Source organism: Sinocyclocheilus rhinocerous, unplaced genomic scaffold (assembly GCF_001515625.1).
Source record: "Sinocyclocheilus rhinocerous isolate Xijiao unplaced genomic scaffold, SAMN03320098_v1.1 scaffold942, whole genome shotgun sequence".
In the NCBI taxonomy this organism is placed as follows: Eukaryota; Metazoa; Chordata; class Actinopteri; order Cypriniformes; family Cyprinidae; genus Sinocyclocheilus; species Sinocyclocheilus rhinocerous.
The window spans coordinates 1,211,433-1,227,130 of NW_015627890.1; the positions used below are offsets into that span (position 1 = coordinate 1,211,433).

Consider the following 15,698-nt stretch of genomic DNA (forward strand, 5'->3'; position numbering starts at 1 on the left):
TTTCATTGTGAAAGCGAAACTACTTTGTTTAGCCTTCCAAAAGAGGACACGAATGGCAATTTTTAACAACACAACCACAATGAATGTTAGCAATCATTATCACTGTAAGATAGAAGAGAACTTCAAGTACATTCTCCTCCCGGTGAGTTACACTCTGGTGTTTGTGTTCGGTCTGGGGTTGAACATCAGGCCCCAATTCTTTATTTCTCCAGGATGAACAATAACGGTGACATGACACCACAATCAACAGTTTGCTATGACACCACAAGCAAGGAACTCTTCAATTACTTAATTGTCTACAGCTCGGTGGTGATGTTTCTGCTTTTTGTCCTACCGTTTGAGGTCTGCAACGGCCTGATGGTGAAGAAACTTCAGGAACCCGGTATTGGTGGAGGTCCAATGTCACAACACTTTAAGCAGAAGTCAGTGAAGAGGATTATTATTGTGCTCCTGGCTTTCATGTTGTGCTTCTTGCCTTTCCACGTGAACCGCAGTATATATTACACCTTCCGTTACCTGGACAAACATGTGAGCTGCTCGATGCTGGAGGCTGCCAGCATGGCCTACAAGGTCACGTGACCTCTGGCCAGCGCCAACAGCTGCATCGACCCCATCCTTTACTTCATGGCAGGACAGGGCTTCAGAAGCAGCATCAAGAGCAAGAAAAGTAAAGCAAGACCTGAAAACAGGAAATCACCCTCGACCTCTTTATAACGTGCTTGAGTGAAAACCAAAATCTCTTACAAAGTTTGTAGAGAAGGGCCTCACTCAGGGAAATGACCCGTGATGAATGACTGTGATCAATATTGATGAAGTTAACAGTTCATTTGGAGTCTCTGGACTCAAAAACTCTAAAAGGAGCTCCTAACAAGGAACCATTTGGTGTTGTATAAATAGAAAGACCTTGTGACCAGGGTTTGAAATTAACACCCGCCAACCCGCCAAATGCGGGTAAAAATCAGCTGTGGCGGGTAATGCTGTCAAATCACTAGCCAATTTGGCGGGTTACTTTTCGTAAGTTATGTTCACTCATTAATTTCTTGGGGAAGTTCATGCAAGCCAAATCTGTGCAGACTTAACGCAAATACTGAACTCGTAAGACATCATGACATTATCGAGTATATTGCAAAAACTAAACCAAACACACCTACAGAGTGCATGCATACGCGACGTGATGAAGTCTGGTACGCATTTAGAGTGCGTTCATTCACTGCATGATTTAGCCTATTAATATGCATTAAGAATGATCACATAATTCAAGATAAGGGAGCAAAAAATTTATATATTTATATAAATTCATAGTTAATCAATATCACACCAAGAGTATTATTATAAATGACTGATTAAATTTAAGAATTTGACTCAAAAGATGATGTACACTTTAAGAAAAAATGGCTTTATAAAGGTAATTTATAAAAGGTAAAAATCAATTTAAACTTATTGGAAAAGATTCATTTCTATCACTGCTGTGAACTGACCACACAGAATATGAAGAATATCAAAAACTTTAGGAGTCAGCTGTCCACGGTAGTCCTTAAGACCGTTTGCAACGGTCGCTTTGTCACGCCCAGTGTAGACAGCCTCAAGCTGTTGGTTTATTTCTGTTTTTTTTTGGCTAGTAGAAGCTATGAATGGCCAGTAACTTAAAAATTTAGTAGCCAAATTGGCTGCTGAGTGAAAAAGTTAATTTCAATCCCTGCTTGTGACCCTTCTAAAGGACATTTTATAGAATGTGAAGGACCATATGGCTAAATATATCTGCTCTTTGACCAGAGAATGTGCTGCATTCTATTCATACTGCATAATGGTGGTGAAGTTCCAAACTCTGCATCTGTTTAGGAACCTTGCAAAGTGACACTGTGCCTGAGGATTCATGGGAATATAGGCTAATTAAGTGTTTATAAAAAGTTTTGTCAGGATGGTTAGTACCAGCACAATGGCATTCCACTAACTGAATTTGGCATTTGGCAATGGCATTTCACTAAAATTTGGTTCAGTTCCAGGATACTGTTCATATCAGCTAGAGCTGTCTTTACATGCCTTTAATGAGCGAGTCAAGCCAGTTTTGTTATTCTTAACTAAAACTGAAAGTAAAACTGTTAAAAATCATTAAATGAAATAAAGCTGAAATAAAATATAAATATCAGATGCAAAACTTTAAAATCTTAAACATGAAATCAAATTAAAATGAATTAAATATTTCATTTGAAATACTACAATTTCTAAAACTAGAACTGAAAATAAACATAAATTAAAGCTAAATATAAATATTTAAACATATAACAAAATGACTAAAATTTAAACTAAAATAAAAATAAAAACTATAGATAAATGAAGAAAATATAAAAATAATAGTTAAAATAATATTAAAATAACAAATAAAGTCCATCAGGGAAAACTGCATGTCAGTAGATTCATTAACAATTATATTGATGGTAAAGGAGAGGTTGAATATAGATAACATTTCATTTGATGTCTAATTGTTAAAAGTGTCTAAACTAATAATGGGGTATGTTATTTATAGTTTTATATTCATTGCAGTAATATCTGAAAATAAATCTAAGAAAAAAAATCGATTTGTTATTGTTTACAATCAAATTTTGTACTTATGCAAAGTAAAAAAAAAAAAAAATTGTTGTTGTAAAAGAATTGGGATTTAGGATGCACATACAGTAAAGCCAATCAGTACGCTATACTTGGTCAAATACAGGTTGTGTAGGGCAAGACCTGTTTATAGTTTTCAAGAAAATTTACATATGAGTGACTTACTTGTAGTTTTCTTGTTTTAAACAAATCTAACAAATTATGTTTGTGCTTAAAACAAGTTAACAAATTAATCAATAATTTAGCTATCAATGAATAAATGTAAAATAAGTGTCTGAAAAATATCAAGAAAACTGTACATCATGTGGTTTAAATACCAAGAAAATCAATAAATACGTCATATAAATAACTACTGTTACTGTATGTAAAAAAGTAGTGTGTACATTCAAGGTTATATATCATCCATGTCCCTGAACCCATGACTTTGGCGGTATTGTACAGGCGCATCTCAATAAATTAGAATGTCGTGGAAAAGTTCATTTATTTCAGTAATTCAACTCAAATTGTGAAACTCGTGTATTAAATAAATAAACTAGCACGTTTTAAAGTTGTTGATGTAGCTGTATAAGGGTGACGTTGAAATGAATTTGCTACTTAGATTTAAGCAGATGTTAAAATTTTTGTTGTGTTCCTGGTTTGCACTAACGTGTAAAATAAAAACTGGCAATTTATTAAGAAATTTCAGGTGTTTCTTCAATTCTTTTTCTCTCTCTAATCGAAATGTTTCAAACAAAACTTGTTTTCTTAATAGACTATTGTTTGAAGTTGTAATCACTTTCCATCCTGCACTCTCAGAAATACAGGTATAAAACTGTCACTGGGATGGTACACTTTTAAAACATGTACCTTTAAAGTGTTAATATGTAGCCTACAATTTGGGGGTAAATAAGTCAAGTCAAGTCAAGTCACCTTTATTTATATAGCGCTTTTAACAATACAGATTGTGTCAAAGCAACTGAACAGCATTAATTAGGAAAACAGTGTGTCAATAATGCAAAATGACAATAGTAAACACTAATTTTTCAGTTAAAGGCAGTTCATCATTGAATTCAGTGATGTCATCATCCAGCTCAGTTCAGTTTAAATAGTATCTTTGCAATCATTTGCAATCAAGTCAACGATATCGCTGGAAATGAAGTGTCCCCAACTAAGCAAGCCAGAGGCGACAGCGGCAAGGAACCAAAACTCCATCGGTGACAGAATGGAGAAAAAACCTTGGGAGAAACCAGGCTCAGTCGGGGGGCCAGTTCTCCTCTGACCAGACAAAACCAGCAAGGTACAAAGATGCATCTTTTAGCTTTTGTACCTTAAAGTACCAGCCATTTTACTTAAAATTAGCTAAACACTAATCTAGCTAACAAACCCCACATTAGCTAAACATTCCTACACTGTAAAAAAAATTCCGTAAAATTTACGGTAAAAAACGGCACAAAAAAACATCAAGTTTGAAAGGTAACGCAGGGAATTCTGGGAATGTTAATTTACGGTCATTCACTGTAAATTATACAGTCTTTTTCACTTCCAAAAACGGTATACTACCGTCAAATTACATGTAATGTCCAATACAGTTTTTCACCGTATATAGTAGGGGAATTTACCGTTAACCATTTAACAGGTTTTCACTGTAGCATTTTTACAGTCTTTTACCGTTAAATTCACGGTCATTTTTAATAAGTGTACACTGTAACTTAACTGGTTGTATTACTACAGTAGCACATGTATGTATGTAGGCGAAATTTAGAACAGTCTTGTCTGTCTTATCTGATTAACTGAAGCAAAACACAGTGTGACTCTACTTTTGTAGACGCTCAGGAAACTTAAACCCGATGGTAAACCACTTACTTAAGGTGATGCACACCGGACGAGAAGCGCCACGCCACGTTCTCAGGTTAAGGCAACAGTCCAACATCTAATCACCGAAGCGAATCACTTTATAGGCAAAAAGTTCAAAAAGAGTTTTGCCATAAAAACAAAGTAAAAGAAAAGAGTAGGGGCAATCTATATTATTTTATCTCTTTATATGAAGCATAGAATTTTTTCAGTGCACAGAAAGATAAATGTATTATTGAAAAATGTTTATAAACTCTTCCAGCCTAGGTGAAGTCATTATGTACATTAACAACACTGTGAGACAAATATAATGTAATTTAATAGAAAACGATGTGAGTGGCGCCAAATACTTTTAGATATACAGCACAAAGACTGTGCACTCTTTATGAATACTTTATGAATGGGAGAAAGTCCAATGCGCAATATGGTGGAATAGTCCCGCCTTCAAATTAAAAGAGCCAATCGCTAATTGGAAAAGTCGTCGCATCACTGCAGGTGCCCTTAGAAGCTCAGATTAGTGTCTTGAGATGCGCATTTCTGATTGCACAAGGGCATTGGCTGGTTTAGGCTGAATTTTTTTTTAACGTTTTTTAACGCTATTTGATCATAAGAAATAACATTTACGAGATATTTGTTGTCAGATTTCATTGGTGCTTTCAAATCTGAAATTTTATCATAAGCTTGGTGAACAGCTTTGAAGAATGTTTCTATGAAGGTAGAATGACGTCAATAAGATTTGCATACGCAGGGTAAGAGTTGTGGAAGTGTACATAAGACTGTAAGCGTAAATTAAATTCCCCATTCGAAAAGATCTTGCATGACTGCAATATCTGCCCAAGAGGAGTTTCAAAGATGGCCGCCATGTAAAATGACTTGCCTTAAAGGGACTTTGGTGGCGCCTCAGGATTTTGAACATCTCTGCACTTCTCATGCAGTGTGCGACCACCTTTAAACTTACTCTTCTGTATCTTGCAACCAATATTAATATTCTCTTTATCTCAATATTAATTATTTTTTTATAAGGTGAAATGAAATGTCAGCAAACTGCCAGCAGCAAATGAAATTTTGAGGTAGCATGGGGTGGCCAATCAGATGTGCCACTGTTACTGTTTATAATGCATTCTGATTTACATACAGTTTATTAAAATAGTTGGCAGTATATTCTGCAGTTCCATTCCAAACACAGTCTGTTTTGTTTCATTGCTCTGACCTTCAAAGCAATAGTTCAACCAATGGTGTAATTTTACACAAACAATGGAAGACAGGGGCATGAGAAGAGTTTTTGGAAACCTGTTTACCTCTAGTGGAACTTCTTTAAAAAAAATAAAAAATAAAACAGTTATCTTACCATACCAAGTGATTGACAGGCCATTGACTGACGCTCTGACCAATGAGAGCAGGCTTGAGGCGTGTTGACATGAGTAGTCCCGCCCACAATGAAGAAATGCAGCATGATCAGGCAGAGCGGAAGAGCAGGGCTGTGCAGGCATGAAGAGTGCGAGGGGACATTCCTGAAAAAAATCTGCCGAAAACACATGTGAGTATGTGAATTACATTTTTAGTATTTTTTTTTTTTTTTGGCATGTCCACAATCATGTTCATCAGAACGTGTAACTTACAAAAATATGCAATGTTTATTGGACTTCACTGTGATTACTTTTCAAATCTGGACATAGATAAAACTATAAAGATGTGTTAGTTTGTGGGATATATAATTTCTACATTTATTCATTTAGAAGATGTCTCTATCCAAAGTGACATCTAAATAATGAATGCTCTACACCAATTAGTATTTTTTATTTTTTTTGGCATGTCCACAATCATGTTCATCAGAACGTGTAACTTACAAAAATATGCAATGTTTATTGGACTTCACTGTGATTACTTTTCAAATCTGGACATAGATAAAACTATAAAGATGTGTTAGTTTGTGGGATATATAATTTCTACATTTATTCATTTAGAAGATGTCTCTATCCAAAGTGACATCTAAATAATGAATGCTCTACACCAACGATTCATCCTTAAAACACAGTAACATTAGACAAAAGTATAAACTGTAAAGTTCCAAAATTGGTAAAAAAAGTTTCCAGACAGTCAGATTTACTTGCTTTAGGGTTCCTAAATTCTCAAATTATGCTAGAGGACATGATCAGTTTTGGTTATGTCAGCGTTTGATAATATAATTTATAAAGAAAATGTATTGAATTATACAAAATACAAAGCAAAAACTTTTTTTTTTAAGGCTAGAGTGTGGGAAGTGCCTGGAGCCTTTTTGTGAAATTAGCCGTTATTGAAACATCACCCGAGGAAGTTCTTAGGAAATTCTCAACAGGTCTCCAAGATACTTTGTGGATGATTTCCTACATTGATCGATATGATGTGCTATTTTATGGCATAAATGAGAGTGCTGTTAAGCTGTGTGATTAGCAGAAAATGTATCTATACTTTGTACATTTGTTCGTGCCCTGAGGTTGGAAGAAACCATTTGAAATTACTTCAATGCTCTGTTATGAACAATATTCCAGGAATATTTGTAGGCTGTCATATGCATGACAGTATCAATATGGGTGTGTGCAGTTTGTGGACATTTACCACCTCTTAGAGAAATACATGTCTGGTGTATGTATAAGAGCCTAGACATACACCACAATGTGCACTTGCTTCATTTAACTATTGCAACATCACATCCATTTGTTCAAGCTAGACCAAGAACTATCGTACTATGGCAAGACCTGGCTTGGGAAGCAATGAAATGCTTGGAATGGTGTTACATAAACAGATTATCAATATATTTATATTTTTATTTGCTTGCTTACTCATTTAAAGGAATAGTTCAGCCAAAAATGAAAATTTCCTGAAAATGTACTCACCCTCAGGTCATCCAATATGTAAATGTGTTTGTTTCTTCATCAGAACAGATTTGGAGAAATTTAGCATTACATCACTTGCTCAGCAATGGATGCTCTGCAGTGAATGGGTGCTGTCAGAATGAGAGTCCAAACATCTGATAAAACATCACAATAATCCACAAGTAATCCACACCACTCCAGTCCAGCAAGTAATGCATGAAGTGAGAAGCTGCGTGTTTGTGATGAACAAGTACATCATTAAAATGTTTTTAACTTAAAGCTGCAGTCCGTAAGTTTGCCTATTTGTCACCATCTCTGTTTGAAACCTGCAATTGCAGTTCTTTGCAAAGTTATCTTCTTTACGTGGGTTGTGCATCGGCACGGTTCCTCAGCGTGGATGAATCTAATGTTTTGAGGTGTATGTGTGAGCTGTCAGTCAACCACAAATATGGATATTCACTGTACTTCGGAATTACAGATACTACGTCTTGGAAGTATGTCCAAAAATAAGAAGTTTCACCGGAAAATATAATCGGAACAAGTCCATTACATGTCTGCCAATTGTGTTCTGACCAACTGAAAAAAAAAAAAAAAAAGTTCTACATTAAATTGCGATACCAAAGGTGATTAAATCTAACAATAGCAAAATTAGCTCAGATCATGTCAAACCGTGCAAATGATTATTAATTGTATACTTTGTTCTCAAATTGTTACTGTTAACATCAACGTTGCATCAACATTGACTATGTGTATTTAGTGTGTATTAGCGTTATCTGTAGATTTCAATCTCTGTACAGTCTAATCTCTAATTGTCATACTATTCCAATGTCATCAAAAGAAATTGTTCTTTTAACCTCGAAAAGCAATTTAATGTTCCTTAGAACTCGTTCTAAAATGACAAGTTTAATTATTCCAGCTGCTGTAAGAAGAGGCTACAGGTGATCCGCCACCTGCAGCATCCCCACACGCGATAGAGCCTGCTAGCCGGGACTCCTTCTTTGACGCAAAGACGAATGGCGGCAAACTCGTATTTCCCGCAGAAACCGACCCGAACCACTCAAATTAGAAAACATTATTACAAGCTTACCGTTGTGAATCGGGCTAAGGTAAGGAGATAGTTTTGAACACTGATTGGTTATGTACTTGCTCAATAATTGATTTTGGATAATTCAAAAAAAAAATTACAGAATGCAGCTTTAAAACAAATGTTTCCAGATAAGAGTCCTCTATCCATAAAACTGGGTTCTCCAGTGAAAAAGTTGTCTCGTCTGAATCAGGAGAGAAATATGCACAGATCAAGTACCGTTTAAAAACCAAAAACAGTTATCAGATGTTTGGACTCTCATTCTGACAGCACTCATTCACTGCAGAGGATCCATTGGTGAGCAAGTGATGGAATGCTACATTTCTTCAAATCTGTTCCCATGAATAAACAAACTCATCTACATTTTGGATGGCCTCACAAAGAGTACGTTTCCAACCATTTTTCATTTTTGGGTGAACTATTCCTTTAAGCACATTTCCCATAATGCAAAAAAAAGAAAAGAAAAAAATGCTATGTATAATAATGAAAACTAGCATTACATAAATAAAAAACTACTACAGTGATGTATAAATCCACAAAAATTCTTAAAGAGATAGTTTACCCAATAATGAAAATGAACATTTTGTTATCACCAAGCCTATTTAAGTTTCTTTCTTCTGCTTAACACAAAGGAAGATATTTTGAAAAATGTTGGTAACTTAACAGTTGCTGGTAGCCACTGACTTCCAGAGTATTTTTTCCCCATAAATTCCATTTTGCTACCAGAAACTGATTGGTTACCAACATCCTTCAAAATATTTCAACAGAAGAAAGAAACTCATACAGGTTTGGAACAACTTGAGTAAATGATGACAGAATTTTCATTTAGATTAATTAATGCAAAATATGAATTCAAATTTGTTTCTCTTGGTTTTGGGGTGAAATATGACATGAACATGGTCTTGACAGATGATATGGCATTCATTCTGATATATTTTCCTAACCAATTCACTCCTGAAAAAAGCTTTTTATTGTGTGGCAGCTTAGTCATTATTTCCTCTTTCTAACATAAAACAGCATAATTTTACTGTTAATATTTTATATTTTACTGCTAATATTGATTTATTAACAGAGAATATGTTCCAAAGATTAGTTGATATTGATTTTTATCTGTACTTGCATGTATATTGAAAGGTACATCAATATCACTTTGTAAATTAATATGATGATGACATGATGTAATGATATGATTTCATAGTCTTATTCTCTGACAGATCTGGATCAGAATGGCAACGCTTAACAGTACTGGAATACTGGATACTGGAACTAATGATAGTCAAGTCTACCGTTGTACTTTAAAAGAACAATTCAAGTACATTCTCCTCCCGGTGAGTTATACTTTGGTGTTTGTGTTCGGTCTGGGGTTGAACATCATGGCCATGTACATCATCCTGTTTCGCACCAAATTCTGGAAGCCCAGCACCATCTACATGATCAACCTCAATGTCTGTGACACACTTTACATCCTTACCCTGCCGTTCCTCATCTACTACTATGCTGGTAAGAACGACTGGCCGTTCGGTGAGCACATGTGTAAGCTGATTCGCTTTCTCTTCTACACAAACCTCTACGGAAGCATCCTCTTCCTCAGCTGCATCAGTCTGCACCGGTTTTTAGGCGTCTGCCACCCAATGCGCTCTTTGTACTGGATGGACGGCCGGCGTGCTCGTTTGGTTTCAGTGGGAATATGGGTAATCATTCTCATCTTACAGGCCCCGATTCTTTATTTCTCCCGGATGAGACTTAATGGTAATGATCTGGTCTGTCATGATACCACCATCAAGGAGCTCTTCAATGACTTTCTGGTCTACAGCTCGGTGGTGATGTTTCTGCTTTTTATCATACCGTTTGGGGTGGTGCTGGTCTGCAGCGGCCTGATGGTGAAGAAACTTCTTGATCCCGGTGTTCTCAGAGAACCAATGTCACAGCGCTCCAAACGGAAGTCGGTGAAGATGATTATTATTGTGCTCCTGGCTTTCATGTTGTGCTTCTTGCCTTTCCACTTGAACCGCAGTATATACTACACCTTCCGTTACCTGGACAAACACGACTGCGACATAATACGACTCTCCAACGATGCCTACAAGGTCACGCGACCTCTGGTCAGTCTCAACAGCTGCATCGACCCCATCCTCTACTTCATGGCAGGACAGCGCTTCAGAAACAGCATCAACAAGAAATCAAGAATATAGTCTCACAAATCCCTTTCAGCATTACAGTAAAACTTTATTTCATAGAATTAAAGAATATGTTCTTTTTTTCCTGGCCGAGATTCCTGGGTTAAGCGCAGTGTGAAAAGCCCTATTTTCCCGGGAAGATCCTGGCCAGGATTTTTAGCTGCCTAAAATGTCCGGGTTTTGGCTTTGTTTTCCTATTGAAATGCTCTCTGCAGTCCTCACACATTATATGTAGGCCTAAAGGTTTGGTTATACTCCAGTTCGGACACGGACTACTTGTATTTATACTACTGAATGTGTATCCTGGGGTCCGCTCGGCGGACGTGTTCCACACATGCGCAGTAGATCGGCTTGAACAGTAAACCAACATGGGCAATTTCCCTCCACTAGTTATTGCACATCAAGGCATGTTTGTTTACTGTTCAAGCCGATCTACTGCGCATGTGTGGAACACGTCCGCCGAGCAGACCCCAGCATACATTTTCATTAGTATTAATACAAGTAGTCCATGTCCGTGCTGTCCGCAGCTGTCTGTGTAGGCCTCCCGAACTGGAGTATAACCAGGGTTTCCAGGTTTTCAGGGTTGGTTGGTAAAATACACGTTTTATGGCAGGGTTCCCCTGGTAAAATTTGCATTTTAGGGGCTAAATATCAGTTCCTGTGTTCACTTTAACCCACAGACCTGAAAAACAACCCGCGGTAGCTGGAAAACCGCAGACTTGGCAACACTGAGTATAACCAAACCTATGGTAGGCACGCCGATGTCCACAAAGAGCCTCCGCGTACACCCTCCGATGACGATTTTAAACACTAGCTTAACACTAGCATAAGTGTATTTGCATTACTTTGACCTTTTTCTGTAGATCCCACCTTCTCGGACACCACAATTGGTCGATTATGTACAATGCCTGCACGCTATTGGTCAAACTACTTTTCAGTCATTACTTTTAGCAAGTATAAAAACAAAGCCAAAACTAGACATTTTAGGCAGTTTAGAAATCCTGGCCAAAATCTTCCCGGGAAAATAGGGCTTTTCACACTTCGCTTAACCCAGGGTTATCGTTTCACACATGTAGCTAATTTAGAAGCGAGGTTAGCACTTCTTAGCAACAGACACCCAATCGCGTGCCTCATTTGTCAAATGGTGACGGAAAACACGTCAATTGGAGTGAAGATACCGTTTTATCCTCACTTATGGCGCTTTTCCACTGCATGTTACGACTCGGCTCGCGTTTCCACTGCAGTTTAGTATCGCTTTAGAGTGGGCGGGATTATTCACATGTCGTTATAGTTGCGCCGCCTCTACTGCCGCGACTCCTGAAAAACGTTTTCATTCCGCGTCGCCCCATCAAGCTCTCGCTGGATCCGCTCCTCTGCTATCAATGAGAGGAACGTCTGTACTTCCTCAACAGACAACGAAACAGACATTTTTGGTTGTTAAAAAAGGTGCGCTCGTTCAAAACAGTTGCTTCTTTTTCTTCTTTTAGTTTTCTGGCGGTTACAGGCCAAAGTTAAGGTGCATACCGCCACCTACTATATTGGAGTGTGTAACATCATGACTTCATTGTGATCTTTCTTGCAAAATAAAAATCATTATTTCCCTGGTAACTTCAGTCTGATAATTTTCTATTCCTAAAACACCTCTAATGTCCCATTCCCTTCCAACTTTTATAATGCAAAACAGTTGCGTTCATTCTTTCGCTGGCTGTACTGATTTAAATCTAGCGGGTCTGTTGTGTCTTGTGTTCAAGTTCAGTGACGCAGGTAGTGACGATTCTCTCCGACCAATCAGTGATCAGCAGAGTTTACACGTCACGTTTTGGTAATGGTACGGTTCGTTTGGAACCTCAACCGAGGTGGTACTGAAAAAAGTACCAGGTACTGTACCCAATGGAAAACCCCCCAAAAGTGAACCGTACCATGCCGTACCATGCAGTGGAAAAGCGCCATTATATAATATGTAGCTAATATAAATTATATAAATATAGCTGCCTTCACGCCATGTCGTAATTACCATAATTCCAAGATGACAATACGAGACATTCTACTTGGAGCTCTTCCAAGCAGGGTTGCCAAGTCCTCGGTCTTACCGCAGAATTGGTCTACTTTTACACTGTTGTCGCGGGTTAAAGCGATCTCCCCCAGTCCCCCCAGAACGCTATTTCCACAGAGGGGGACGCGATTGGGATAGTTTTGAATAGCAATTGGGCTGGTTTTGTTTTGCAGACCTGGCAACCCTGCTTAAGTCATCAGACTCGTCGGAATTATGCATTTATCTGTCTAAATTTCGCATGCTCAAAATCTAGTGTGACGCAGCATAATTAACTATTTAAAGTGTGAAAAGCCATATTGTTTATGTTACTCTAACAATTTCCTGGTAATCATCAGGTTATTGCATATAATCCGTCCAATAGCATGTGAGATCAGAATAGTGTGTTAGTATACTGAAAATGCATTAGCTTGTACTGTTTTCTGTGGATTTTTAAAGTGTGAATTGTAATGAATTTTATTTTATTTTATATTTTTTATTTTAGGGTAATACATTTAGCCATTGCTAATGCTTAAAAAATGCAAAAGCACATTTTCCACCACTGTTCAAAGAAGTTTGGGGTCAGTAAGATTTTTAAAATTGAATAGCCTACTTTAATTGCGCAAGGATGCATTTGACTGATCAAAAGTGACAGTAAAAACATTTTAAATGTAATGTTTCAAATTCTATTCATTTCTATTCATGAGAAAAAAAATGTCTCATGGTTTCCACTGAAATATGAAGCATCACAAAAGTTTCCAACACCGATAAGAAGAAGAAAAAGAAGAAGAAATGTTTTTTGAGCAGCAATTCATCATGATGCTGAAAATTCAGCTTTGATCATGGGAATAAATTACATTTTAAAATGTATTAAAATAGAAAACAGTTATTTTAAATTGTAATAATGTTTCACAATATTACTGTTTTTACTCTATTTTTGATCAAATGAATGCAGCCTTGGTGAGCAGAAGAGACTTCTTTCAAAAACATTAAAAAAATCTTACTGACCCCAAATTTTTGAATGGTACATTATCAGAATAATCGTCACAAATATATACAGCATGGTGAACATTTCATACATCGCAGTCCTAATGCAGTTGACATCAGTCTATAAAGATGAAGACATGTAAAGATGAATTTCCACATCTCAGATACTGCGGTAAAGTTCTTTATTTCAAGAGTATAAATATCAAGAAAAACATTATTATTAGAATTATAATAAATAAAAGAAACAGCAATAAAAAGCTGAGTTTCCCCCTTAACTTAACATTCTAGTCGATCTTTGCAAAGTAAGGTGTAACAGCGATGTATGTCTCCAGCTATAACTATGATGGTATTCAAGAAATGATTGCAAACAAGCACGTGTATTGTATAAAAAATTCACTTTATATAAAATGTGCATGTAATGTCAGTAACAAAACTGTGATGCTACCCTTGAGTAGCCTTTCCTGTCATTACTTGCTCTGAACTACAAATAAATACAATGGAAGAAGGAAATGATGAAACAGAGTAATATTTCATTATATATATATTTTTTTTGTTATCTCAGTAAGTTGTGATGAAACTTTCATTGAGGACGTAAATTTAGCAATCAAGGTCTTTGTGAAACTCGGTGCGAGATAAGTACCGGAACCGTTCAGGATCATTTCATGTCATTTGAAGCCTTGCACAATCTGTACCGCACCACATGCATCGACTCCTTCAGCTGTAAATGCAACAGCTCAAGTATATTCTTGTTTTTTTACACCTATGGACTGATGAACACTGAACTACATCCTGTAAGAGGAAGATGCGTGACACCAAAAGTGCAAACAAAAGTGCGAGCATAAGTGAACAACTACAATTTTTTGTTTCATTTTTTTTTTTTTTTTTAGATAGGACAAACACTGCAAAAATGATTTTTGTATTTACTATTTTTGCAAGTATCTAAACTTTTTTTTTTTTTTAATCAAGATACTTTTAATTGAGAAGCAGAATGACTTAAGAACAGAACAAATATCTGTCAGTGTGGAAAGCAAAATAATCTTGATTTAATGAGAAAAAAATATATAATTTTTCTTACCCCATTGACAGATTTTGCAATATCTGGTCCTAAATCTATGTATTTTAATTTCTGTTTTAATGTCACTGTTGACAAATTTTGAGAAATCAATATATTTTATACACTGTCAAAAAAAATTAAAAAACATTCTTCCCCAGTATTTTTTCCAGGACAAATATCTTAACATTTCTAAATCAAGATACATTTACAAGTCTTGTTTTCTGAAAAATTTGAGTTTAAGCTTAAAACAAGAAAAATTATTTGCCAGTGGGGTCAGAAAAATAAACTTAATTCAAAGGGAAAACTAGATTATTTTTCATACCCTATTGACAGATTTTTTTTCTTGTTTAAAGCATAAACTCACATTTTTTCCAGGAAATGACAATATCTTAAGTCATTTTTGTTTTAAAATAGATGTATCTTGATTTATTACATTTAAAAAAAAATTTCAATTAATTAATTAATTAATTTTATATTTGTAATGGAATAAAATGGAATATTTGTAAAACAAGACAAAAATACTAAGAAAATAATTTTTGCAGTGAATGACCAAAAGATCATCAGCAAATTTCATAATATGTTTTAATATAATTTGTCATTACATGAACTTAAAACTTCTGGTCCTAAATCAATGCATTTGTATTTTTAATGTCACTGTTGACAACATTTGAAACATCAATATATATTTTAAAAATACATTTTTGCACCTTTGTGTACACTCTAAAAAATGCTGGGTTAAATATAACCCAGCGCTGGGTTAAAAAGGGACAAACCCAGCTATTGGGTTGTTTTGACCCAGCGGTTGGGTTGTTTTGAACCAGCTATTGGGTTGTTTTGAACCCAGCTATTGGGTTGTTTTGACCCAGCTATTGGGTTGTTTTGACCCAGCGTTTGGGTTGTTTTGACCCAGCGTTTGGGTTGTTTTGACCCAGCGTTTGGGTTGTTTTGACCCAGCGTTTGGGTTGTTTTGACCCAGCGTTTGGGTTGTTTTGACCCAGCGTTTGGGTTCAAAACAACCCAATAGCTGGGTTTGTCCCTTTTTAACCCAGCGCTGGGTTATATTTAACCCAGCATTTTTTAG

The 15,698-nt window shown here is 36.2% G+C and overlaps 1 protein-coding gene and 1 pseudogene across 1 annotated transcript; both read left to right on the forward strand.

Moving 5' to 3' along the window:
- LOC107735969 (P2Y purinoceptor 2-like) overlaps window positions 1-714 on the forward strand; it is a 2,824-nt pseudogene extending 2,110 nt beyond the window's left edge.
- A 5,201-nt stretch (window positions 715-5,915) lies between these two features.
- LOC107735981 (P2Y purinoceptor 2-like) lies at window positions 5,916-10,562 on the forward strand. Its single transcript, XM_016547511.1, has 2 exons — window positions 5,916-5,971; window positions 9,585-10,562. The coding sequence occupies exon 2, from the start codon at window positions 9,597-9,599 to the stop codon at window positions 10,560-10,562; it is 966 nt and encodes a 321-aa protein (XP_016402997.1). The 5' UTR covers window positions 5,916-5,971; window positions 9,585-9,596.
- The last annotated feature ends 5,136 nt before the right edge of the window (window positions 10,563-15,698 follow it).